This window comes from Bos grunniens, chromosome 16, assembly GCF_055505025.1.
Source record: "Bos grunniens cultivar Pamir isolate PY7600 chromosome 16, Bosgru_T2T1.0, whole genome shotgun sequence".
In the NCBI taxonomy this organism is placed as follows: Eukaryota; Metazoa; Chordata; class Mammalia; order Artiodactyla; family Bovidae; genus Bos; species Bos grunniens.
In genome coordinates, this window is record NC_141180.1 from 20,318,098 (window position 1) to 20,345,440 (window position 27,343).

Consider the following 27,343-nt stretch of genomic DNA (forward strand, 5'->3'; position numbering starts at 1 on the left):
TATTCACTAGGAAAACGCAAGATTAGAGGTAGCCCAGTACAAGTGCTAATGTTGGGTCCCAGAGACCAAGCCTTGGGCTTTCTTCAAAGCAGGCAACCTGGGAGTAGGAGGAAGCTAGGATTCCAGAAGAGAAAAAATGCAAATCATCTCTTCAGGAAGCATCCACCATTTACACCCTAAGGATTTCATGGTTAAGATTAGCCAAATTAAGCAAGCAAAGATTGGAAAACACTTATGCAATTAAACCATCATGAATGAGACTCAGAAGAAACAAAATGGCAAATAGATAATGAACTGATTCATGATATACATGCTGAAGTATCTAAGGGAAATACACTGATGTCTGCCTTTTACTTTTAAGTACACAAAATTGGTGGATAAATACCAGGATGGCTAGATGGACAGATAAGCCATAAAGCAAGAAAAGTATATTAATGGCAGAATCTAGATGTATGTGTGCTCACAGTAAAATTCTTTCCATTTTTATGTGTATATTTGAAAATTCCCATAAAATCCTGGAAAAAATAACAACCGGAAAAAAAGTCAGGTGCCTGCATGCAGAGATAAACATAGATAGTGTCAACCAAAAATAATTACTGTGGTAGCCCTATTTCTGTGAGTCTTACTCAGCTTATAACCAATCTGTCAGTTATTCTTCCCCTTATAAAAAACAGCTATTATGAACCTCTGTTTCATATGAAACCCTCCTCCTACAGCAACAGGCCTGAGTTGCATGAAAAGACACACACATAAGCTGATCAGAAAGACATAAAGCAGAAAACTAGTGACAAAGAAATGGACAAGCAAACAGCTAGGGGCTGATACAGCGTATTTCTGGGGCATTCGAAGTGTTACCATTTGCTGGGGATATCTATTGGATCCTCCCCAAATCTTGTGAAACAGGGAGGACTCTGTAAGATACCAGCCTGAGGACAACAGATGTCTTCCTCATTGAAGGTGAGCCCTAGCTCTTCAAAAAAAACTCCTACCACAACAGAAGAGCGGACATTAGATGACGCTGAACCGATAAAGTGTTTCACTATTCCTCAAACACATCATGAATGTTTCCAGCAATCATCCTGAAACCTCATTGTTTATCCCCACCTACTTTGTATTCTTAACTCCAACTCTACCCTATTCTAAATGCTTAGCTTTGAAGCCCTGTGTGCTGTGTTTACTTGCTCAGCGTGTCCGACTCTTTGCAACCCCATGGACTGTTGCTCCTCTGTCCATGGGGATTCTCCCGGCAAGAATACTGGAGTGGGTTGCCATTCCCTTCTCCAGGGGACTGTCCCAGTCCAGGGATTGAACCCAGGTCTCCCACACTGCAGGATTCTTTACCCTCTGAGCCACCAGGGAAGCCCATTTCAAGCCCTATTCTGATCCTATTGCTGGCACTTGGAAGTTAGTATTTTTGTCTCCCTAGTGTCTGACTCAATTTTTGTTAAACAATTCTGGCTTTGATTTCCCTATCTCTTTCTGTCTAGACTTCCTGGAACAGGGCCCCACCCTATTTTGGCCTGTAAAAGCTAACTCCTAAAATCAGCTGGAAGAGTTCCACTCACATCAATCTCTCACTAAAGAAACTTTGGATACACAGTCATCTAGTTCCTCTCCAATTGATTCCTCATCCGTCCTTCCTGACTTTGTTCTTAGAGTGACAACTCAGCCTTCATTTGTCCCAATCCTCATTCTGATTTAGCATTCTGCAGCTCTTGGTGGTGTTCCAACTACTTCTTAGTATTCTAATCTCGATCAGTCTCCTATTAATGGCTTTGCTTCTAGTTAATGAGTACTGTCAGAGAGGCACACTCTGTTTCCACAAAGCAGACAGTGGACAAATAGGGCAAACGTATACTGTTAATTTCCATTCAGGAGATACACATGATCAGAGAGATCTAATCATTTGCCTATGGTTCCAGGGCAAGTAAGCTGCAGATATGTAATCAGAACCCAGTATTCCACTATTCCTTTCAGCTTTTGGAAAGCACTATAGTCATAAGAAGAAGAATTATAGTACTAATAGTATTTATAACCATAATCTATAATAATCATTTGTGTTGAGCACCTACTTACTTCTGTGCTCTCATTTAAACCTCACCACAATTCTATGAAGCATCTTAATGCCTGACCAATAGTAGACACTCAGTAAATAGCATTTACAAGTGAACAAAAAGACAAATGAAAATTTTCACATAGCTATTATCCTCATTTACAGATAAGAAAACTAAGGTACAGATCTTTACCAAGGTCATACACCTAGATGATGATTTAAAACCAGACTGCTCTGTCTTCAGAATCTATCTTTTTCTACTTTTTCACATTTCATTCCCAATCCTAAAAGAGGAGGTGTCAAACATCCCAACAGAAATCAACTTAAAGAAGTTCTCAGATAATATACTTTTACTCTACAAAATTCAGGAGGAAACTGGGATACTCCAGTGACAACTCGAACCTGATTTTGGACAGTAGCTCTCCTCTATCTGCACAGTCCACACTGACTTGTCGAATCAGTTCATGAAATACTGTGTTATAAATGGTCTGTTCCTTCTTTAGTATATGAAGCAGTTTGTGCATCTGGCAAAAGATTAGTAAGACAATCAGTATTTATTAGAGTCTTGCCAGTAAAAGACATCTTAGGGGGTAAGCACTCTGAAGTTCTAGTGTAAGTTTTTGAAATACCTAGATTAATTTGTTCACTTACATTTTTCTTTATAAATATATATATAAATGATACATTAATAAAGTGTCTAATCATGTACCTCTTTATATGATGCACTGACAAAATCACAATATTACTACTATGTTATACCTGCCAAAAATACAAAGCCTGAATTGAATAATTACACATCAGACAAACCAAAATTGAGGAACATTCTGTAGATATCAAAGTTAAGAAAACCAGAGAACAGTTTCAGGAACATGACAACTAAAAGTCCTGTGTGACCCGAGATTCTGAAATAGAGGGGGAAATAGCTATAAAAGCCATTACAGGTACAATTAATAAAATTTGAAACTTGAATATGACCTGTATTAGATAACATTATCATACCAACATTAAATTTCTTGATTTTGATAACTATATTATAGATATGTAAGGGAATGTCCTTATTCATAGGAAACATACCCTAAAATGTTTGGTGATAAAGATGCATGAAGTTGCCAGCTTACTCTAAAATGGTTCAGGAAAAAACCCATACACATAGAGGATGTATAGAGAAAGAGAAAGAGAATGATAAAGCAAACAGGGCACAAGGTAAACCATTAATGAATCTGGGTGAAGATTACATCGGAGTGCCTTATACTGAACTTGTCTACAAATTTCAAATTCTATAAAAATAAAACTTTACAAAACAGAAGAGAAATAGCCCCATAAAGAAAAAAAATCTATATCTATGTAAGACTGAAAAAGCTCTTTCATTAGGTGCAAAATAAAAGTAAAAGTGGTAAGAAAGCATGGCTTAATTGGCGTGTTTTTTAATGGAACATAAAATAAGGGTTTTATAATCAATGGTGCCTTATATTCGGTTAAATGCAATAACAATAATAAACAATTATACAGTGTTTACCACATGTCAAGCATTGTCCTAAGCACTTTACATTCATCATGTCATTTAATCTCCACAACAACCTTATGAGGTAAATAGTATTATCTGTAATTTACAGATGAGGAAATCAAGGCACAAATACATTAAATGACCTGCCCAAGGTCACCAGCTAATAAATGGCAGGGTCAGGATTCCAATCCAGGCATTTCACCTCCAGAGCAAATGCTCTTAACCACTAGTTTTCACTGATGTTTGCAATTACCTTGGTTGGCCCTGTATATTCCTGATTTTCCACACCAGCCCTCTCTAGCATAGTGTCCATCACATCATTCAGTTGGACTACTTCTATTCTTTTATTAGGTTTCCTAAAAGATTAAGAGGGCAGATTTATATAATGAATGTTACGAAAGGTCATGCTCAAAAGGCAAAAGGAACATAATATGTATGAATAAAATGTACATACTATGGAATATTAATGGCATTTTAAAGCATTATACCTGTATGTACTAATCTTGTGGGATATCAATAATACAGTAAAGCAAAATACAAAAACAAAACAAAAAAACAAAAACCAAAATAATACAAATAGTATGATCCTCTTTTTCATAAAAGAAAATAATGTTCTGTTCTCCTCCCTCAAAAAAAATTTTTATATACCTACTGTGTAAGATTATAACACAGAAAAATGTAGAGTGATAAACATCATGCTGTTACTATTGGCTACAAGTTGTTAATACTGGCTAACAAGGTGTTAATACCAGATACTTCACAATCAAAAAGAAAATGATAGATAGGATAGATGCCTCCAATGTGGGAGACCTGGGTTCGATCCCTGGGTCGGGAAGATCCCCTGGAGAAGGAAATGGTAATGTACTCCAGTATTCTTGCCTGGAGAATCCCATGGACGGAGAAGCCTGGTAGGCTATAGTCCACGGGGTTGCAAAGAGTCGGACACGACTGAGCGACTTCACCTTCACCTTCACAAGGTGTTAATACTGGCTAGACGTTGAACGGTTCTATGAAGACCTACAAGACCTTTTAGAACTAACACCCAAAAAAGATGTCCTTTTCATTATAGGGGACTGGAATGCAAAAGTAGCAAGTCAAGAAACACCTGGAGTAACAGGCAAATTTGGCCTTGGAATACGGAATGAAGCAGGGCAAAGACTAGTAGAGTTTTGCCAAGAAAATGCACTGGTCATAACAAACACCCTCTTCCAACAACACAAGAGAAGACTCTACACATGGACATCACCAGATGGTCAACACCAAAATCAGATTGATTATATTCTTTGCAGCCAAAGATGGAGAAGCTCTATACAGTCAGCAAAAACAAGACCGGGAACTGACTGTGGCTCAGATCATGAACTCCTTATTGCCAAATTCAGACTTACTGAAGAAAGTAGGGAAAACCACTAGACCATTCAGATATGACTTAAATCAAATCCCTTATGATTATACAGTGGAAGTGAGAAATAGATTTAAGGGCCTAGATCTGATAGATAGAGTGCCTGATGAACTATGGACTGAGGTTCGTGACATTGTACAGGAGACAGGGATCAAGACCATCCTCATGGAAAAGAAATGCAAAAAAGCAAAATGGCTGTCTGGGGAGGCCTTACAAATAGCTGTGAAAAGAAGAGAAGTGAAAAGTAAAGGAGAAAAGCAAAGATATAAGCATCTGAATGCAGAGTTCCAAAGAATAGCAAGAAGAGATAAGAAAGCCTTCCTCAGTGATCAATGCAAAGAAATAGAGGAAAACAACAGAATGCGAAAGACTAGAGATCTCTTCAAGAAAATTAGAGATACCAAGGGAACATTTCATACAAAGATGGGCTCTATAAAGGACAGAAATGGTATGGACCTAACAGAAGCAGAAGATATTAAGAAGAGGTGGCAAGAATACACAGAAGAACTGTACAAAAAAGATTTTCACGACCCAGATAATCACGATGGTGTGATCACTGACCTAGAGCCAGACATCCTGGAATATGAAGTCAAGTGGGCCTTAGAAAGCATCACTACGAATAAAGCTAGTGGAGGTGATGGAATTCCAGTTGAGCTATTCCAAATCCTGAAATATGATGCTGTGAAAGTGCTGCACTCAATATGCCAGCAAATTTGGAAAACTCAGCAGTGGCCACAGGACTGGAAAAGGTCAGTTTTCATTCCAATCCCAAAGAAAGGCAATGCCACAGAATGCTCAAACTACCGCACAATTGCACTCATCTCACATGTTAGTAAAGTAATGCTCAAAATTCTCCAAGCCAGGCTTCAGCAATACATGAACTGTGAACTTCCTGATGTTCAAGCTGGTTTTAGAAAAGGCAGAGGAACCAGAGATCAAATTGCCAACATCCGCTGGATCATGGAAAAAGCAAGAGAGTTCCAGAAAAACACCTATTTCTGCTTTATTGACTATGCCAAAGCCTTTGACTGTGTGGATAACAATAAACTGTGGACAATTCTTCAAGAGATGGGAATACCAGACCACCTGACCTGCCTCTTGAGAAACCTATATGCAGGTCAGGAAGCAACAGTTAGAACTGGACATGGCCATTAAGTCGGTGATGCTATCTTAACCATCTCATCCTCTGCTGCCTCCTTCTCCTTTTGCCATCGGTCTTTCCCAGCATCAGGGCCTTTTCCAATGAATTGGCTCTTTCGCATCAGGTGGCCAAAGTATTGCAGCTTCCTGTCTCACACACTGAATAAACCACGTCTGCTCCGTGGGGGCCCAAGTACTCAAAAAAAAAAAAAAAAAAAGAACTGGACATGGAACAACAGACTGGTTCCAAATAGGAAAAGGAGTTCATCAAGGCTGTATATTGTCACCCTGCTAATTTAATTTATACACAGAGTACATCATGAGAAACGCTGGACTGGAAGAAGCACAAGCTGGAATCAAGACTGCCGGGAGAAATATCAATAACCTCAGATATGCAGAGGACACCACCCTTATGGCAGAAAGTGAAGAAGAACTAAAAAGCCTCTTGCTGAAAGTGAAAGTGGAGAGTGAAAAAGTTGGCTTAAAGCTCAACATTCAGAAAACGAAGATCATGGCATCCGGTCCCATCACTTCATGGGAAATAGATGGGGAAAACAGTGGAAACAGTGGCAGACTTTATTTTCTTGGGCTCCAAAATCACTGCAGATGGTGACTGCAGCCATGAAATTAAAAGACGCTTACTCCTTGGAAGGAAAGTTATGACCAACCTAGATAGAATATTCAAAAGCAGAGACATTACTTTGCCAACAAAGGTCTGTCTCGTCAAGGCTATGGTTTTTCCAGTAGTCATGTACGGATGTGAGAGTTGGACTATGAAGAAGGCTGAGCACCAAAGAATTGATGCTTTTGAACTGTGGTGTTGGAGAAGACTCTTGAGAGTCCCTTGGACTGCAAGGAGATCCAACCAGTCCATTCTGAAGGAGATCAGCCCTAGGGTTTCTTTGGAAGGAATGATGCTAAAGCTGAAACTCCAGTAACTTTGGCCACCTCATGCAAAGAGTTGAGTCATTGGAAAAGACTCTGATGCTGGGAGGGATTGGGGGCAGGAGGAGAAGGGGACGACAGAGGATGAGATGGCTGGATGGCATCACTGACTCGATGGACATGAGTCTGAGTGAACCCTGGGAGTTGGTGATGGACAGGGAGGCCTGGCATGCTGTGATTCATGAGGTCGCAAAGAGTCGGACATGACTGAGTGACTGAACTGAACTGAACGAGGTGTTAATACCAGATACTTCACAATCAAAAAGAAAATGATAGATAGGATAGATAGATACACAAAGATAGATAAGAAAAAAAGCCTACAGCAAAACAGAGAAATACTAATAGTTAAACATAGAATATAAAGGTATTTTATATATATTCAGTAATCCCACTTAAAAGACTTGAAACCAAGATCTCAAAGAGAGGGACTTCCTGGTGGCCCAGTGAATCCACAGTTCCACTGCATGGGGCACAGGTCTGATTCCCAGTCAAGGACCTCAGATCCTGCCTGCTGCAAAGCGGGGCCCCCTACCCCCAAAAAAAGGATCTCGGTGAGAGATTAGCACTCCATGTTCATTGAAGCTGTATTCACAATAGCCAAGAAGTGGAAACAGCCTAAACGTTCATCAATGAATGAATGAAGAAGAAGTATACACACATATGCAGGAATATTATTCAGCCTTAAAAAAAAAGAAAACACTGTACTCTGCAACAACATGAATGTACCAAGAGGACATCATGCTAAGTGAAATAAGCCAGTCACAGAAGAACAAGCAGGGCTTGATTCCATTCACGTGAAATGGACAAACTCATAGAATCAGAGAGTTTAACAGCAGTCTGCAAGGGCTGTGGGGAGAAGGAAATGACAAGTTGCTAATCAAGGCCGTAATACTTCAATAATGCAAGGTTCTAGAGCTTTGCTGTATAACACTGGGCCTATAATTAACAACACTGTATTTCACCCTTACAGTTTTATTAAGAGGGTAGATCTCATATTAAATATTCTTCCCATAATAAAATTTAAAAACAGGAACAAAAGAAACATTTAAAATGGTAATTTTTAAAAAAGTGTTTTCTAGCACTTTGATGTTATTATAAATATGTAAAGAATCAATATGCAGTTGGACAAAGAAAGCACTGAATAAATGACAGAAATGTAGGTAATCATTGTCTTGGGTTTCTATGATAATTTTATTATTTTTATGTAATAAACTACCAATAAAAAGGGAAAAATATATAGTTATTCTTTCTTAGAAACATTCTCAAAATAAACTGTACTTACATGGATGGGAAGAGCAATAGCCTATTTTCGCTGTCTGTGAGGAGAGTAGTATATTTGCTGCAATAAATAAGACAGGTAAATGCTTGGCCTATTTATCACATAACAAAACATGAAAAACTTTAGATCTCACAGAATTGAGAAGCTTGGGGACAATCAGAAAGGTCCATTGTTTTACACACAAGATCATACTTAAATGGCCTTAGACATCTACAGACACAGATATAATGATACTTAGATTTAAAACATTTAAGTAAAAGAGCATTAATCACATTTTCCAATATATCACAATACAAAAATTTCTTTGATTCATTAAAAAAAAAATGACCTATCAAAGGTGGAAGAATGTTCTAAGAATACCGAAGTCAACAAAGTTAAGTGACTAAACAGGTTACAAAATTAATAAGAACTAGAGATGAAACCAAACCCAGTTTTCCTGATGCCCAACACACACATTTGTCGCCTGGAAGTACGTGCCTATACCTAAGTGGGTATCACAATGAGAACCACATGGCAATTCTTCAAATTTATTACTATTTATGTATCTTTTTTCTTCCTCCAGTTGAAAAACATTTACTTTGTTTCTGCCCCCTACTGGAACACAGTTGGTTAATAAGGTCCATTTTCAGAATTTAGATTCATAAAAAATATTCAGGGACTATAAAGGCTCAAAATAGTTTCAAAAGTGAGTGTGTGAGAGGGACTAGAAGCAATGGTACCCTGGGAGCAATGAGCATGCCTAGCACCCAGATCTTGGTTGCTGAGAACTCTTCTCCACGAAAAGGAAAACAGTACTTCTCGAAGAAGTGACTCGTAGCTCATTTCAGAGCTGGAGCTGGGAAATCCAAGACGAACCTGAAAATCTCACTGAGCCTGAAAATAAGAGAACATTCAAAGAATGATGGGCACGTGCCTAAAGAACACAAGAGCCAGCTCAAAGGAGCTGGCATTAGCAAAATCAGGAAAAACGTGAACATCAATGATAGCAAAGAAATATGACTCACCAAAAAAAGGGAGAAATCCATGAATCTATATTGTAAAACAGCAGCTAGTACATACAAGAATGATGGAGCTAAAAAGTCATCAACAGGATCTATAACTAGTGCTTTGTAAGGAAACACACACTGAAGTATTCGGTGGCAAAAGGTCATGAGGGCCTCCAACTTACTCTTGAATAGTTTAAGAGTGAGTGTGTGTGTGTGTGTGTGTGTATTAAAGCAAATGAGGCAAAACGTAATTAATTACTCAGTGAGTCAGGAGAGAGTACATGTCTTATTTTTGTAAGACATGTACTCCTTGTCTTATTTTTGTAACATTTTTATAACATTCCTTGTCTTATTTTTGTAACATTTTATGTAATTTAAAATTACATAAAAAATTAAAAGTCATCCCCCAAAAGAGTTGCATTTAGTTCCCTTTGGCAAAATACTGTTCTGAAACCCACCATTATAAGGAAATGCCATATAACATAGGTACTGGATAAGGTGAAATGAATGACAGCTTCTGGATATTTTACTATAAAAACTAGTCCAAAGTTTTAGTTTTTCAAATTTCAAATTATGAAATATTCAAGTATTGTTTCGGAAAATAAAGCCTTTTTCAACCTCATAAAGCAGGAATCAAAGAAAACTGGAAATGACTAGTTTGAAGTGTGGAGTTAAGCCCTAGAGCGCGCATTAAGAGGTTTCAACTTAGAGGGCTACTTTCCTTTGTTATTGCTCAAAACCATTTCTAAAGAAGAAGCAAGCACTCAGAACAAAGATCTAATTTTTTTTCATTCAAAATTAAACAACAGGAAAAAGAAAACAATTTAATCACAAAAGTCTCAACTTTTTAAAAATCAAAATATAACTGATTTACAATATAGGTTACTTTTAGGTGCACAGCAAAGTGACTCAGTTATATATATATATTTTTTTCAGAATATTTTCCTTTATAGGTTATTACAAGATATTGAAGATATTACAGGATATTGAATATTTTATAATCGCACAGTTCCCTGCACCATACAGTAAATTCTTGTTGCTTCAAACTCTTTTAAGTAAGACATTTTTCATTAGTTTTTGATACCGTCCTTAAATTTTATTAGCATGGTAAGCCAAACATTTATTCATTTCATTGTAGATATTGACTAGAAAAAGGCTTCCCTGGTGGTTCAGTGGTAGAGAATCTGCCCGCCAAATGCAGGAGACACAGGTTCGATCCCTGGGTTGAGAAGATCCCTTGGAGAAGGAAATGGCAACCCACTCCAGTATTCTTGCCTGGGAAATCCCATGGACAGAAGAGCCTGGCGGGCTACAGTCCACGGGTCACAAAAGAGTTAAGACACAACTCAGCAACCAAACAACTGCCTAGGAACGTGAGTGAATGCCTCAGGTTCCTCTATGTCTGGGAAGCAGAAAACAGCTTAACTTGTCAGATATGCAGCATATACCCCAGTACTCACTCATCGAAACACTCTAAACCTGAAACTCCGGTATTTGACACAATATGAAATTCTTCAGGAATCAATGTATCTGTTAGTTTCTTTGGCTTAAAAAGAAAGAACAAGAATAAAAACATTAGATGAGTCATATAAATCCTAATACCTATCCCCAAAGGATACTATTTATTAAGAGATTTTGATTAGAGAAATAACACTTAGTAATATGGGTCATGGCAAGGAATAATAAACTTTTAGCAGAAAACAGGTTAAAAAATTAACCATGAATTAAAGAACAATCTTGGTTTTAGTATTAGATAACAAAGAAATCTATTGACTTGAAAATTCAAGAGTTATTTCAGATTTACCTTAGCAACCTGCCAAAAATAAGAATTCTACAACTTTTTTTTCTGCCTTTTCTTAAATTGAAATCTAGCTGATTTATGATGTGTTACTTTCAAGTACTCTACAACTTTAAACTGTGGGTTTCTTAAAAAAAAAAAAAAAAAAAAAAAACCTAGGCTCCTATACTGTATTTTCAAGATTAAATAGTTGTAATTTGGAAAACTGCTTAAGATACATTTGATCTTCTCCCAGTAAATTCCCTTTTCTAGAAAAAATTAGAAAGTGCCATGAAAAAATTAGAAAACTTAAACAATGCAGGCCGTTAGAGTTTCACATGGCTTTATAGTTTGAGGATTTTTTTAAGTAGAGAGAGGGAGAGGAAGTTATTTGTCAAATACTTCATTTACCTTATGAGGGACAATGATACCATCACGTGCCTGCAGTGCATGGTCCGTTCGTGGGGGACAAACCACACTCTCCCTCGTCTCTCCTTTAACATATTTAACATCATACAGAAAAGAAATATCCCTAAGATTAAAAAATAAAAATTTACAAAATAAGTTTTTTGTTTGGCTACTGGATAAAAGTGGGTAATGCCCACACACATCCTTCTAGTGGGTAAAAAAGGACACAAAACTGGTCCCCTTACCTCCTATTTTACTTAGAAGGCTGAGGCATTAGGGTTTTCCCCCACATCCATCCTCTTCTCCACCTCAAACTTCTTTCTCCTTTCCTTCAACCTCAGATTAAGATGTATTCTATTCCCCAGGATTATTTCCTCCACTTTAGTCCTTCATTTCATCTTTGCCCACATCCTTGGGGATCTCATTCCATCAATTATAATTTCTGTGTGTTTCCTTTTCTCTTGGAATATTCCCTCCGGTCTACAACTCAGGTCATTTCTGCTTCTAAAAATCTTCCCTTGACTGTGCATTGTCATTAAGTTACCTTGATCTACCTCACACTTTCTGCTCAACATTAGACTTCTTAAAATTTCCCTGCAATTCTGATTTCCTTCCCATCTCTCTGCTAAAATCATCCTCCAGAAAGCTGAGGATGACTTTCTACAGTTAAGTCACCAGTTCTCACCTTCCACTGTTCTTCTCAGGTATTTTCCAGGGTTGATCACCTCACTTTCTAAAAATACTCTTCTCTCCCCTGCCCTCTGTATGACTGGACTCCCTTGGTTCCCTCGTCCCACCCACTCCTTTTTGGACATCTCTGTGACCTCCTGCCTACCAAATGGAAATGTTCTCCAACATCCTAGCCTCATTCCTCTGCGCTTTCCCTACACTTTCTCCCTTGGCTATACTATCAAATCTCACCTTATCATACTTGTTACTTCTAGATGCTGCTGCTAAGTCGCTTCAGTCGTGTCCGACTCTGTGCGACCCCATAGACGGCAGCCCACCAGGCTCCCCCATCCCTGGGATTCTCCAGGCAAGAACACTGGAGTGGGTTGCCATTTCCTTCTCCAATGCATGAAAGTGAAAAGTGAAAGGGAAGTCGCTCAGTTGTGTCCAACTCTAGCGACCCCATGGACTGCAGCCAACTAGGCTCCTCCGTCCATGGGATTTTCCAGGCAAAAGTACTGGAGTGGGGTGCCATTGCCTTCTCCGAACTTCTAGATACGACTAAATAATTCTCCCCCCATTCTAACTTGTCATGCTTCTGTAATCTCTAATTCTGTCAGTTAGCACCACCACTCTACTCATCAAAAATCTCAGCATCCATAATTGATTCTGTCCCATCCTTTGTCCTCAATATCTGTCACTAACACTTATTGATATTATCATCACCCTCCTCTTGTCTCTTGCCAATGCCAAATCAGGATAACCTTTGCCACGTAAGGTATGTATCCACAGGGTCCAAGGACTCCAGTGAGGACATTTCAGAGAGGCCACTGTCCTGTCTTGCCATACTACAGATCTTCACATTTTAAAAAATTCCTACTTAGATGACATTTGACATTAACATTTTAATGTCAGATTATTGCTGCACTCAGAGCTAATAATTTTTCAAAGTACTTCAAATATCTCATAACTACTAATTATTAAATGTTAATAATTAAAGTCATGGTCCACTGGCATAAAATAAAGTACCAATACTTATGACACCAGAGCCCCAGAACACAGAAGTCCATAGCCTAAATTTCTGCCACTTTTTCTAGCACTGAGACATAACTGAGGAATAACACCTTATATTTACACAGCAGTAACAGCAGTGTACAGTTTTACAAGTGCTCTTACATTCATTGACTTCCCTGGTGGCTCACACAGTAAAGCATCTGCCTACAATGTGGGAGACCCGGGTTCAATCCCTGGGTCAGGAAGATCTCCTGGAGAAGGGAATGGCAACCCACTCCATTATTCTTGCCTCCCCACCCAAAAAAGGGGCTCAAAGAAATATATGAGGACTTCTCTGGTGGCTCAGACCGTAAAGCATCTGTCTACAATGAGGGAGACCCAAGTTCAATCCATAGGTCAGGAAGATCCCCTTGAGAAAGAAATGGCAATCCACTCCAGTACTATTGCCTGGAAAATCCCATGGACAGAGGAGCCTGGTAGGCTACAGTCCATGGGGTCGCAAAGAGTCGGACACGACTGAGCAACTTCACTTTCACTTTATATTCATTATCTCATTTGTGCTTTCTATATCCCTGACAGGTACACAAAATAGAGTAAGTCTATTATTCCCTTTTTACAAATAAGAAACTGAACTCAGAAAAAACAAATAATCTACCCAAGTATTAGTAACTGTAAACTCACTATTAAGTGGTATTCCAATAAGGAGCATGGCAGGAGTAAGTTTTTTTTTTTTTTTTTGGAGGGAGTAAATTGATAAATGAACCACACACAGAAAATTAGATCACAATCTTCACAGGGAAAATATTGACAATTTGGATATTTTTAGGAATGATATAAAAACAACAAATATAACTCGCTGATTTGATCACTTCCTTGATGGTGGTGCAGTGGCAGAGAATTTGCCTGCCAATGCAGGAGGCGCAAGAGACCTGGGTTTGATCCCTGGATCTGGAAGATCCCCTGGAGTAGGAAATGGAACCCACTCCAGGATTCTTGCCTGCAAAACTCCATGGACAGAGGAGCCTGATGCACTACAGTCCATGGGGTTGCAAAGAGTCAGACATGACTGAGCAACTGAGCACACACACGTGTAAAGGTTTAGGGTTTGCTCTGAGGAAAACCAGGGGCTAACAAGCACTTATTTTTCAAGTTTTTGCATGTCATAAAACTGTTACCTAGTTTTTCTCAGAAGTGCAAATAAAAGAGGCCCTAAAGATGTTCTGCCTGATACTGTCCCTCCTGCTAGGGTACAACAAGGGACAGGAGAGTGAGGGGACAGGTACACAAAGGCACAGCAAAGCAAACTTAAATGAGTGAAACGTCACAAGAGCCAGCTTCCGCTGCCTCCTACTGAGAATGATCATACACAAAAGGTAGACCCTGCCCTCTTCAGATTGTATGCTGGTTCATTAAAGATACTTCAAGCTTTAAAACCATGAGTCTGTGATTTTTCCAGTTCTGCTCCTCCCAAGGAAATCATACAAAATGAGATAATGACTCTGTTCATCTGCATCTACCCCACTATCTTCCTTCTTTACCTTCCAGCTCCCGTTAGGGAAACTGGATGGTCAATCAGGTATTTGAACTTATTTCTTCGGACAGGGTTATGCCAGACGTGGTCAACAGAGCGAGGAAGAGTACCCTGGGGAGAAAAAAAAAAACCATGAATACACAGCAGAGGGCGCTCTAGTTAAATGAAATCTATTCTTTTTTTTTTTTTTTTTATTACCTAAGGATTTCTTTTTCATCTGCTTGATTTTTTTTTTTTTTCTAAATTTTTAAAAGAAAATCCATCCTGAACCCTCCTCCCTCCTCCCTCCCCATACCATCCCTCTGGGTCGTCCCAGTGCACCAATCCCAAGCATCCAGCATCGTGCATTGAACCTGGACTGGCATGAATGAAATTCATTCTTAATCATTTTTTTGAGTACATTAAAGGCATTTGGATACTGTTTAGAAAAAATATAATTCTTATTGGATAACAAGAAGAATTATTATTGAAACTAGAACAACTTAATAGTGAAAGAAAAATATCAAGACTCCGGGCTTCCCTGGTGGTACAGCGGTTAAAAACCTGACTTACAATGCAGGGCACAAGGACTTCCCAGGCTAGGGAAGACCCCACAAGCCTCGGAGCAACCAAGTCCGGGCTCCACAACTACTGATACTGAGTCCAGGAACCACAACTAACAAGCCCACATGCAGCAACCAGTGAAGCCTGGGCACCCTAAAGCATGTGCTCAGCTATGACCGAGGGGCCACTGCAATGAGAAGCCTGTGTGCTGCAAGGAGAGAGTAGGCCCCGCTCTCTGCAACTAGAGAAAGCCCATGTGCAGCAAACAAGACCGAGTCAGCCAAATAAATAAATAACTTTTTTTTTAAAAAAGAAAAACATCAAGACTAAGAGTGGTAACGATCATTTAGGTAAATCACACAGAAACAGGTTAATGGATATACTCAAGTATTTCCTTGAAAGTATTCATGCAAAATATTTTAGCTTTCAATCTAGGAATTAATTTTAAAATATCCTTAAGACAATCTGGAATACAAAACATATTAAATAAGTACTTAATGAACTGGATGTCAAGATAAATGTTCCTAAGTACTTTATACACACACATACACACACACACACACCTTTGGAGTTTTAATTTTCTTAGGAGGCAGTAAGTTTTCAGGACAAGGACCAGCATTGGCCGCATTGGTCAGAGAAAGCAGAACTTCCTCAGGGATGAACTCATTTTGAAGGGAAGTAGGAAGGGGTTGTGACCGATCCACCAAAATTTTTTTCTCCTTTAGTTCAGGAAGTCCTAAGAAAATAATGGGAAAGAAAAGCTTACTGTAGTTTTTTTGTTTTAGTCAGTTAGAGATTTCCAGGCTGTCTCATCAATCCTATATATATGTTGCTGACAGAGAGAACCATTGCTTCTGGTTGTCAAGAATAGCAACAATATTTAAAACACTGAATCATCTAGTCAAGAAAAAAAAACAACTCATACTGTTTGCCCTACTCATGTTACCGAAATCACAAATCGTGTGTGTCCTATGCACAGTGAGGCCCATCAATATTAAACGTTAATGTTTGGAACAGAGAAAGGTTTATTACAGATTCACATGAGGAGATGGGTGGCTCATACCCTAAGAATCTCAAAGTTACTGAAAGCTTTCAACAAGTCCCTTTAAAAGCAAAAGGGGAGGGATGGGCATGGTTAGTTGTTGCAGACTTCTCAGATTCTTTGTTCTTAAGGTCCAGTCATGGTCAGGTAGTGATGTTCCTGTAAATCTCTACCAGATGAATGGTATTCTCTGTCCTGACAAGAAAGAGGAAGGTTCCAAGGTATAACTTTCACCCTCCAAGGTCCTGGTCCCGGCCAAGAGGAGACAGAGCTCAGTTGGCAGCTCCCTCAGGGCCAGGTTCCCACACCCTGCCCAGCTGTCATCCATGAGGGAGCCAGGCCTCCAACCCAGATGGCCCTCTGCTTCCTTAGGCCGCCCAAGTGGGGGAGACCAGGTCTCACAGATTGTGACCCAGGCAGACAGCCATTGCTCTTAGGTCTCAGAGACAGGGAACGGAGAATTTCACTGCTGCCTCAAGGCCTGGACCAAGGCTAGTGGAGGGCCTTAATGAGGGCTTTGGAGCCCCACAGGCTGTTCCCTGGACCCTCCAGCTCACCTAGGCCCAAAACTGGGTAAGCTGGAGAGCCTCCAGGAGAAGACCTGTATCTGTCTCTTACCTCACTCTCCACCTGATAACCACCACACCACTGATCCTTGATTGAATCACTTCCCCAATGATCCCTCATTGACAGTTATCAGCGGGCCACTGCGGTGTTGACCAATGGCTGAGAAGGACAATTGACAACCCTTCATTGGTTGCAAGTTGGTTGCTTGCAAGCGGGGCGCACTAAGGCACCAAGCATCGGCAGATCAAGACCTGTTGCCTAGTAACAGGGTGTGGAGTAATGAGGCACAGTAATGGCTGGCTGCTAAGGGCTGCACTCATTCTGCTCTGTTACACTCAGATCAGACATGAGTTAAAAAACTCATGTACAATGATAAACCTCCATTACTCCAAATTCAAAACTGAAAACAACTCACTTAACTTGATCAGTTAACTGGGACAGCATAAAGATGATGGGAATGTCTATTTACCCTTTGATATGAAAATCACAAAAGAAATCTCTTCAAAACTGTCAAATTACTTAGTAATTTTTTCTAAGTTCAAAGGTGAAAATTCAATCAGAACATTTACAGAGTGGAAGGGATTTGAGTTGGATTTAACAGTAGAATTGCGATTGTTAGAAATAAAAAGAGTAGAATCAGTTCAGTGCAGTCGCCCAGTAGTGTCCAACTCTTTGCAAGCCCATGAACTGCAGTATGCCAGGCTTCCCTGTCCATCACCAACTCCCAGAGCTCGCTCAAAAACAAACAAACAAAAAAAGGAGTAGAATAATCTGACCAAATTAGTAAGGTAACACTCAGTACAAAGAATGTTCTGCAGAGTTCAATGAGGGCAGATGATATAAAGAGAAGGTGAACACCTAATATAGGAAAAGTCTCCTATGTAGTTAGTCAAGGAGGGCTGGGCTGTCACTCTCCTTAAAGAACTCTCCACTAATCTATGCTTCTCACATAGCATGGTTTATTTTAATTTTTGTAAGGATGTATCATGCTTTAATGAACATCAGAACACCTAAAGTTCATATTACCAAATCTTTATCTCTTGTGAGTTTGGGATGGAGTCAGAATATCAGAAGAAATAAGAAAAAAAAAAAGGTAAGTAGATTTTAGCAGAGTCTTTCCTAAAAACAAGATGTAGGTAAGCTGGAGGAGGCTTTAACATAACAAGGGGAGAAATGAGTCTGGCAGATTCTTATTCTAGAACAGATCTGCACATCTATATATGAATGAAAATCTTATATAAGTACCTTCATTCAGAGTAATTACTAAAACCTGATACAAACTAGTTCCTTAACAACAACAAAAAAACCCCAAAACCCCAGAAAGTACTGTTTCAAACCACCACTGGTACTTAAAATAGGTTGAATTTAGAACAATATAAAACTCATCAGCATTTGAAAAAAAAAAAAATTACAATCCTTATGCCGAGTAGGACTGCAAAATATTATAAAAGGCAAGGCTTTTGATTTTATTTAAACAAGTATATTGGTAAAACAAAATTAATTAAAGTATCTGAAATCTCAGATTAAGGAAAAAAGTGAATGGTTGTGATTTCTGATTATGGTCATGATTACTTATGCCTTGACGAACGTTACCTGTCTCTTCCTTGAATGCAGAGATTTTCAAGTTTTTGCCCTCAGGTGTTGACGTGGAGGGTGTTTTCGGGAGTGACATTATAAGCAAGGCCTAGCACTCTCTGTAATTAGTTGAAATACCCCTCCGGAAAGCTAATCTACAAACATATTACCGGCATTCAGTACTTGGGTTTGGCAGAGCGCAACACAGACCTGCAGGGAAAAAAGAGAGACATAGAAGGGGAGGGAGGGAGGGATACCCGTTTAGTGTTCATGTTAAATTTGGAGTTTACAATTCATCTACCTTGGGTTTTCTTTGGGGAGATTTCTGGGCTCTCCCAAGATATCTGATGCAGCTAAAATACCTGGGCCCAGGCCGGGAAGGACACCCTGGACCCACCCCTCCGACCACCGGTACCACCTAAGGGCGCCCCTGGCTCGAGGCGAGTCGGCTGGATCCCGGCTTCCCCACAGGCCGCCCTAGCGCTCGCAGCTTCACCGACTCGAGGTCGGGCAGAGCTCGACCTCGTTTCTGCCGTCAGAAGTGGTGGGAAACGGACACTTGCCACCCGTACCCGTAAATTGTGTTTCCCGCCAGACATCTTGTCGCCACGCCTTTCCCCGGACGCCTTCGTGTTGTCATGGAAACCCAGGACCCCGCGCCTTGGCAACCCTCAATGGCGGCTGCCTTCGGCGGTGCCGGCGGACGACGGAGACGGCTAAGAAACAGTCTCTCGGGGATCGGATGTGTTTTAAATCCTAACTCACTTTCAGTTGCATGAGGAATAAAAACGTTTAATCGAGCCGTTCTCACGGAGTCAGAAAGTGGATCCCAGGGCTTCCGAAGCAGGTGGGCGCCAGGGCGCAGGCGCTAGCCAGTGTCGCGCCCCGCGCCCCACCCCCTCGACCTCCCCACTCTCTCACCTTGGGACCAAAGGCGGGATCCGACTCGAGCGAGTGTTTCGCCGTCCCTTCATTCCACTTTTTTGTTTCCTCAGTTTTTCCAGAAGCCAAATTCAGGGGAAATGGGGTGATCAACAAGTACTGAGTTCCCATCAATCCTATCAACTGAGGCATTATTGCGGATGCTGCCTCTGTCCTTGGCATTTCCATCGAGTCTTCCTTGGATACTTCAGAGCCACTTGCATCCGCGCCCCTCATACCCCAACCCCTACCACGACCCCCACTTTCCCTGCGGGCGGAAGGCATTCCTAGGTACAGAACTTTTTAGCTGGAGGTCGGTGGGGAAATTGCACCTCAGGCAGAGACAACCCGATCAAATCGTTGGGTCTTACTGCTTAAAAACCTGTTCACAGGAAGTTATGTGATAAATACATTGGAAGAGAGATGCTGAAACCCCCCTCTCAACACCACCATGATCGGCTCTGCTGTACCCGATTGGCTGCAAAGCCAATTGACTGACATCTGATTATGATAAAGGAAAATACACTTTATCGCAAGGTGCTAAGCAAGGAGAGCAGGCTCAAAAGACCAGAATTCCCTGATGGCTCTCAGTGAGGTTTTCAAAAGCAAGGTGAGAAACTGGCCACAGGCACCTGATCAGCTTGTAGACATTTTTCTGATTCATTGCGGATTAGTGGCGAGTTAACCACGTGTTATTTCAACATCAACCTTACTGTTTCAAACGGTCTGGGGTCTATGTGCTTTCATGAGCATTCACTGTCTTCCCACTGGTGGTGGGGTTATTATCTATAAAACAACTGGAGGATATGGCTCAGAATATTTATCTATAGCCTTTGAGTAGGAACTAAGTGTCCTTGACTTGCTTAAACTGTTATTTTATCTCACTTGTTTTGTTTCTAAGTGTTCTCACTTCTCTGAATTTGCTCTTTAGAACGTGGGGAAGGCCTAGAAGGCTAAAGCTTTTCTACAAACAGGAGGCAGGGGATGTGGGGTGGGATGTCTGTCCCCTGGAAAGCCTCGGAGTTCTGCTGCCCAGATTCAGGATCATTTTGTATTAAGACGGAATCTTAATGCCAAGTAGTGCTGGTGGAATCCCTGCATTTAGATGAAGCTGTTTAGGTGTCATGTCAGGGGCTCTGAAGAGCTGCAGTAACATAGTCCTTTATGTCTCAGTGCAGAAAAGAATTTAGCAAGAGGCAAAGTGTTGGAGAAGACTCTTGAGAGTCCCTTGGACTGCAAAATCAAACTAGTCAATTCTAAAGGAAATCAGTCCTGAATATTCACTGGAAGGACTGATGCTGAAGCTGAAACTCCAATACTTTGGCCACCTGAATCAAAGAACTGACTCATTGGAAAAGACCCTGATGCTGGGAAAGACTGAAGGCAGGAGGAGAAGGGGACAACAGATGAGATGGTTGGATGGCATCACCATCCAACTGGATGGACAGGAGTTTGAGCAAGCTCCGGAAGTTGGTGATGGACAGTGAAGCATAGCGTGCTGCAGTCCATAGGGTCGCAGAGTCGGACATGACTGCAAGTGATAGATGTGGGACTTCACAGGTGGCCCAGTGGTAAAGAATCCACCTGCCAATGCAGAAGACACAAGGGACTCCAGTTCAATCCCTGGGTCAGGAAGATCCCCTGGAGTAAGAAATAGCACCCCACTCCAGTATTCTTGCCTGAAGAATCCCATGGACAGAGGAGCCTGGCAGAAGTCTAGGGAGTCGCAGAGTGTGACACAACTGTGCACACAAGTGATAGATAGGAAATGATTTATTAGAATAGGATACTTGTGAGGTTTACAAGTGGGTGGGAAATTTCACACCAGGAAAACTTGCTGGGCTACCGTTTTACACCTTTTTCAAAGGAAAAGTGGGGAGGAGAACTTCTTTGACTTTCTTGAGTAGACATCATGCTTCCATCATCAGCTCCTCCTCCAGGTTGAGCAGGGGAGTTTTCTTGCCCCTACATGGTCAGGCTAGGTCTGCAAGTTACTGTTCATGTGTGCAGAGACCATGTCCTAGGGATTATTAACTTACTGGGCTCAGGGGGCAGGATGTGGGTCTCATACCACCATTACTTTATTATTTGGGGCATGTCTCATGCTTTTGTTGCATGGTTTTGTTGCTAAGCAAACCTGCTCCATTGCATAATCATTAACTTACAGGGGCCTCCCACAATTTTTCTATTTACAACCCCCTGGTGGGATTAGTTTTCATCACTTATTGTTCTTTAGTTGCTAAGTCATTTCCAACTCTTCTGCAACTCCATGGACTGCATCCCACCAGGCTCTTCTGTCCATGGGATTTTCCAGGCAAGAGTACTAGAGTGGGTTGCCATTTCCTTCTCCAGGAGACCTTCCCAATTCAAGGATCAAACCCACATCTCCTGCCTGACAGGTTGATTCTTTACCACTGAGCCACCTGGGAAGACCATGTCTCTTTACTCTGTCCCTATCACGCCCTCCTCCAGGTGTTTACCCTTTTATGCTTAAAAGCGGGTAAAGGGCAATGATTGAAAGGTGGTTACTTCCAGGTGAGAAGGGACATAGGCCTGCCTGGAGGAGGAGTAAAAACTTGGCTGAATGTCCATTCTCTATTGGGAGAACTGCAAGTTAACGTCATTCTGGTTAGCACCATCCTTTTAGCCCTCTTAGATGTTAAGTATTGGAGGATGAGTCTACAAAAAATTTAAGAGAAATACAGCAGTAAGCATTAGAAAATCATTAAAAGAAATTATGACCATGATTTTGAAGATTCAAACCGTTTTACCCCAAGCAGTTTCCAAATCTGGAAGAGGATCACTTAAGGCCTCAATCTGTTTTAGTTAGGCCTAGAATGTTTTATATTTGAGGGTCTTCTCAGTATAGATTTAATCTCTTTATTTTTTGTTAATATCCTTTGGTGATGAAAATGGCTTCCCTGCCCCTCGAGGGACAGAACTGTTTTTTGGTGTTAGTTATATAGATGGCATCTCTAGGCAAAGCCACTCGTGGACTTGGACCCCAGTGGCGTTTTGACTGTGAAAGCATCGAAGGCTGAGGGACCCCCATCACTCTCTGCATCTGAGGCATTTCCTCTTCCAATGCCCTGTTGGTCACTCAGTCGTTATCTAGTCTTTGAGGCCCCATGGACTGCAGCCCACCAGGCTCCTGTCCATGGAATTCTCTAGGCAAGAATATTGGGAGTGAGTAGCCATTTCCTTCTCCAGGGGATCTTCCCGACCCAGGGATCAAACCTGGGTCTCCTGCACTGCAGGCGGATTCTTTACCATCTGAGTCACCAGGGAAGCCCCTCCAAAGCCCTGGCTGCTTGCAAAGGGCCCATCGATTACAATCTTCGCTCCCGATGTCTTCTGTCCACCCAGGGCACAATGATTTTGTCTGGGTACCCATGGGCCTTGTGGCCCACCATGGCCAAACAGCACAGAAAGCCTGGTCTCCCTTTGGTTGTCCTAAGTGGACAAAGCCATTGTCAGCATTTGGGCCTTTTGTTTCTCTCTCTGGGTGCGCTCCACCTTTTTGGTCAGATCTCTGTTATTGAAAAATCAAATAAACCAGTTGGACCAAATAGCTCATAGGGGTCTGAGGACCAGCAGTTGTTTTTTAAATTTTGTGTCTGATGTCTGGGGCAGACTGGGTATGAAATGCATAGCCAAAAGGGCCTGTTCCTTGGGAAAGGGGGATCCACATTTGTATACTTTTAAAAAGCTTTCACTAATCTCCCTTGAAAAAGGGCAGAATTTTCATCTGGTCCCTGTTGTACTCCTTCCACTTTTTTCCTAATTAGCAGGCTTCACTGTAACTTTTTTATACCTTATTAAAAACAATCATATGACCCCATCTATCCCTATCAATAAATTTAGTGATTTCATCGTGGATCTGCCTTGGGGACAGCTTTGTTCCCCACCTGGTGTACTGAATGGCCCTCTTGGGCTTGGGCTGTCATTTCGTCAGCATGGATTCTGGCTACCAGTATCATATGCTGTTCTTTCTCAGGGGTGTAGCAGTGAGATAAAAATCTGTAAATTCCCCCTGGTGAAATCGAAAGATCTGATTAACCAGGTGAACTCCTGTGTGAAATGATCAGGGTCCTCAGAAAAATTCCCCAACTTATCTGCCAGATTTAGATCAGACACTGAAAAAAGTGCATTTCTTGATTTTTATCAGAAATGTCTCTTGGAGGCAGAACCATAGGGGCACTTAGTGATAACTTGCATAGCTATAGGTAATAGCTAAACCGAAAATTACCCCCTTGGTTAACCTGGAGTACAAAGGTCTCTCCTCACCCTTGGGTGTGTTTCCCCTGGGATAATCGCCTTGGTTGGAACAGCCATTTCCATAAATACAGAAGCCTTCACCAGAGCAATAGTTAGCTATTGAAAAGTTTTCTTCTCATGTTAAAATCCACCATGTAATTTAATTAAGAATTTAATGACTTTTCTAATGCTTATTGCTGTATTTCTTTTCAATCTTTTTGTAGATTCATCCTCCAATGCTTAACATCTAAGAGGGGTAACTAAAAAGGATGCTGCTAACCAGAATGACATTGACTTACAGTTCTCCCAACAGAGAAGGGACAGCCAGATGTTATCCCTTCACTAGGCTGACCTACGTCTCGTCTCATCCAGAAGTAGCTAATGATCGATTGCCCTTTACCCACTTTTAAGCACAAAAGGTTAAACAACTGGAGGAGGGAAATAGGGACAGAGTAAAGGGACATGCAGGTGATTAAACAGTTAGTCCCACTAGGGAGTTGTAAATAGAAAAAAAGAAGGGGGGAGACCCCTTTATGATTACTCAACAGAGCAGGTTTGCTTAACCACAAAACCATGTAACAGAAGCATGAGACATGCCCCCCAAATAATAAAACAATGGTGGTGTGAGACTCACACCCTGCCCAGTGAGCTCAGTAAGCTGATGGTCCCTAGGACATACTCTCTGCACACATAAAAAAACAGTAAGCTTGTAGATCTAGTTTGGTCATGTAGGGACAAGAAAACTCCACTGTTCAACCTGGAGGAGGAGCTGACGATGGAAGCATAATGTCTGTCTACTCAAGAAGGTCAAAGTTCTTCTCCCCTTCCCCACTTTTACTCTGATTATAAAACTGCAGCCCCAGTAAGTTCTGGGATACAGCCTTTCTCACCTGTCCACTTGTAAACCTCACAGTGTCCTATTCTAATAAATCACTTCTCTCAAAATCTCTCACTTTGCCTCTTGCTAAATTCTTTTCAGTGTTGAGACATAAAGGACTATGGTACCAGAGCTCTTTGGAGCCCCCCCAAAATGACACCTAACAGTTTTGTATATGCCTCTAGTCTGAAAAACCAATGTCAGAAGGGCAGAAAACTTCTCTTTTCAGTCGTCGTATTTCTCAATACCAAGCATAGTGCCTGGCACAAACACCTTCAATACGTGATGTTTCAAAATCAACTGGACAGTTCTATTGCTTCATTGCTTCTGTGTTTATATGCTTAGATCTCTGGGTTTGGGGCTAACAGCTGATAGAAATATGAGGAAAGGGTTGAAAATAAAAACAATATAATCTCTATGGCCCCTTTTAATTCTAAACACCTTGGATGTTTAGGCTACCACTTCATTAAGATAAACTAAAGAGCACCACAAAGCACAGTGATTGATGTATCTGCTAGCATAAAGGCTGGCCTTCTGTTGGGAGGGGCATATTCACTGCAGAAGTGTGAATGTAATAATGTAGAAATAAGGAAGAAAGCATTTAGAAAAAATGGAGTACAAAGATAGTTTTAGATTTTTTTTAAAAACTACCACTTCTGAAATTAGGCCTCTATTTTTCTCAAATCTAAATTAGCTATTCAGAATAAGTCTTTACAGGGAAGACAAACTTTATTAAGGATTTAGTAGATTATATGGCCTGCACAGCTTTCCTACTAACCTAAAGCTTATGAATTTTAGCATCTATTGACTTTCAAACTGGGCATTAAATTCAGGGTGGGGAAGAGCACCAGTGCACCAAGCAAGGAGGACTCCTCTGTTTCAACCAGTGTAGCCGTATTCTACCTTCTTTAAAAACTGGGTTCCAGCACTCTGTGACCTGACAGAGGCTTCAGTGAATCCTTACATAAGCTTCACTAATAATATTCATTTATTCTTCAAAACATTTATGTCCCAGTTCCTTCCATTTCTGAGCCATCAACATAAAAGCCTGGAGATGTGAAGAATATCCAAGGCAGAGCTTTCTTTGACAGTAAACACACACACACACAACTACTACATAAACCATATAAGTTACGTGGAATTTTCCATTAGTAAATAAGTCACTTAAGCTTTATTAACAGAAGTATGAACTGTCTTCCATTTAGAGATTTATTCTACCTTCTAAGACTAGAAGTATTCTTATATTGGCACAAGAAAGGCCTTATTAGTCTCCTTTACCTCCACGATTTCTAAGTATTATATACACTAGTTCTAAACACTTAATACTTAGGTAAAAGCAGAAATACTTACATAATTCCACAGAAAACAAAAGTATTTTTTGCATAAAAGACCTCAAAAATTCATAACTTGTACCTTTTTTAGGCTAAGTAGGCCATGTGACCAACTTTTACAACATAAAATGTTCCATTATATTTCCTATGAAGACTTCAGGATTCAATTATTCAGGCAAGTAAAATTTCCTCTTAGAAGTTTGCCACCCTACCCTAATACTAAACAGATAAATCTGAAAGTAATTTTGGAGTTGGCAACAGGAATGCTTTTAGCAATCTTGTTACCAATTCTATTACACGAGAGTCTATTATATCAAGGTGCAAAGCCAATGCACATCACCCTGCGAATCTATTTAAAAGAATATATTCTTGGGAGTGTGCAGGAAACATTTTCCTTGCCCAGGTCTTTTTTTTTTTTTTAAGGATTCCAATGAAATAATACTAAGGATTTAGGTTTGAAATTTATGGAGAGTAAGAAAATAATGAGGCCCTATTTCTACCAGGGCTACTTGTTTGTAGCAACCCTGTGAGGTAGTTATTATCCCCATTTTACAGAGAAGGAAAACTGTGGCTCTGATAAATTCAGCAACTTTGGGCCCCACTGCTGGTAAGTATGAGGTTATCTTAATTACAAGTCTGTACATGGACTTTTTTGTTTTTGCCACACTGGTGGTTTACAAACGGGGTATTCTGAGTAGCAGGAAATGGGTATAACCAAACAAGAAGGGCTCCAGCCCTATATCCCGATCTGAACCAGAAGCAGCTATATTTTATGTTTTATATGCTGGGCTTAAGCCTAACAATTTAATTTTTCTTAAAAGGTTTCAAAACTAACATATTTAAACTACTACACTGTATTATGTATTAGGCCACCTACTTACCACAGATATGCTAGTTTATCTTCGTCATTTTCCCCAGGAGAGAACAATGAACTTTATTCAAAATTACATAATTCTATACAAAACAAAAATATTTTTGTATAAAAGGCTTCAACAACTCATAACTTACATCTTTTTAGCCTATGTAGCCCATGTAACGAACTTTTACAACACACAATGTTCTGTTATGTTTCCTATAAAGACTTCAGGATTCAATTTTTCAGGCAAGTATAGTTTTTATATTATGATGAAAATTGCCCATACTAAATGAATTGCAGCCTTGGTTTTCTAATTAAGCTCTAATATGAGGAAGCAACTTTACCTAGGCAATTGCAGTAATTAATCCACCAAAAACCAATAAAAGCACCCTCCATTTTCCTTCCCTATCCAGAACCAACAATAAAAGCATCTGACAAATGTATGACATTAGAGATCTTAGTTGTTCTCTTAGGTAACACACTCAAACTAATGATTAACTCTATAGAAAATTAATTAATTAATTAATACTTTATAGGAAAGAAATGTTAACCTCATTACTTTTCAAAAGGAAAAAAGTATCATTCCATAAGTGAAAATCATTTCCACCGCTATTAACAAAAGAAGGGAATGAAAAAACAAACTCAATAAATCTTTCTGAAACACATTAG

At 40.3% G+C, this 27,343-nt stretch overlaps 1 protein-coding gene across 4 annotated transcripts in view; it reads right to left on the reverse strand.

Moving 5' to 3' along the window:
• Positions 1–19,342, reverse strand: part of AXDND1 (axonemal dynein light chain domain containing 1) — a 79,504-nt gene extending 60,162 nt beyond the window's left edge. For 3 of the 4 annotated variants that reach the window (XM_086343582.1, XM_086343585.1, XM_086343584.1), the window contains exons 1-9: positions 19,005–19,342; positions 18,451–18,642; positions 15,812–15,984; positions 14,713–14,816; positions 11,495–11,615; positions 10,767–10,852; positions 8,324–8,380; positions 3,811–3,913; positions 2,456–2,577 (exon numbers count right to left, since the gene is read on the reverse strand). In XM_086343582.1, coding sequence (XP_086199708.1) covers positions 2,456–2,577; positions 3,811–3,913; positions 8,324–8,380; positions 10,767–10,852; positions 11,495–11,615; positions 14,713–14,816; positions 15,812–15,984; positions 18,451–18,529 — 845 coding nt within the window. In that variant the 5' untranslated portion in view covers positions 18,530–18,642; positions 19,005–19,342. The remainder of the gene's footprint in view (positions 1–2,455; positions 2,578–3,810; positions 3,914–8,323; positions 8,381–10,766; positions 10,853–11,494; positions 11,616–14,712; positions 14,817–15,811; positions 15,985–18,450; positions 18,643–19,004) is intronic. The other variant, XM_086343583.1, reaches the window with a different exon arrangement.
• Positions 19,343–27,343: the final 8,001 nt, after the last annotated feature.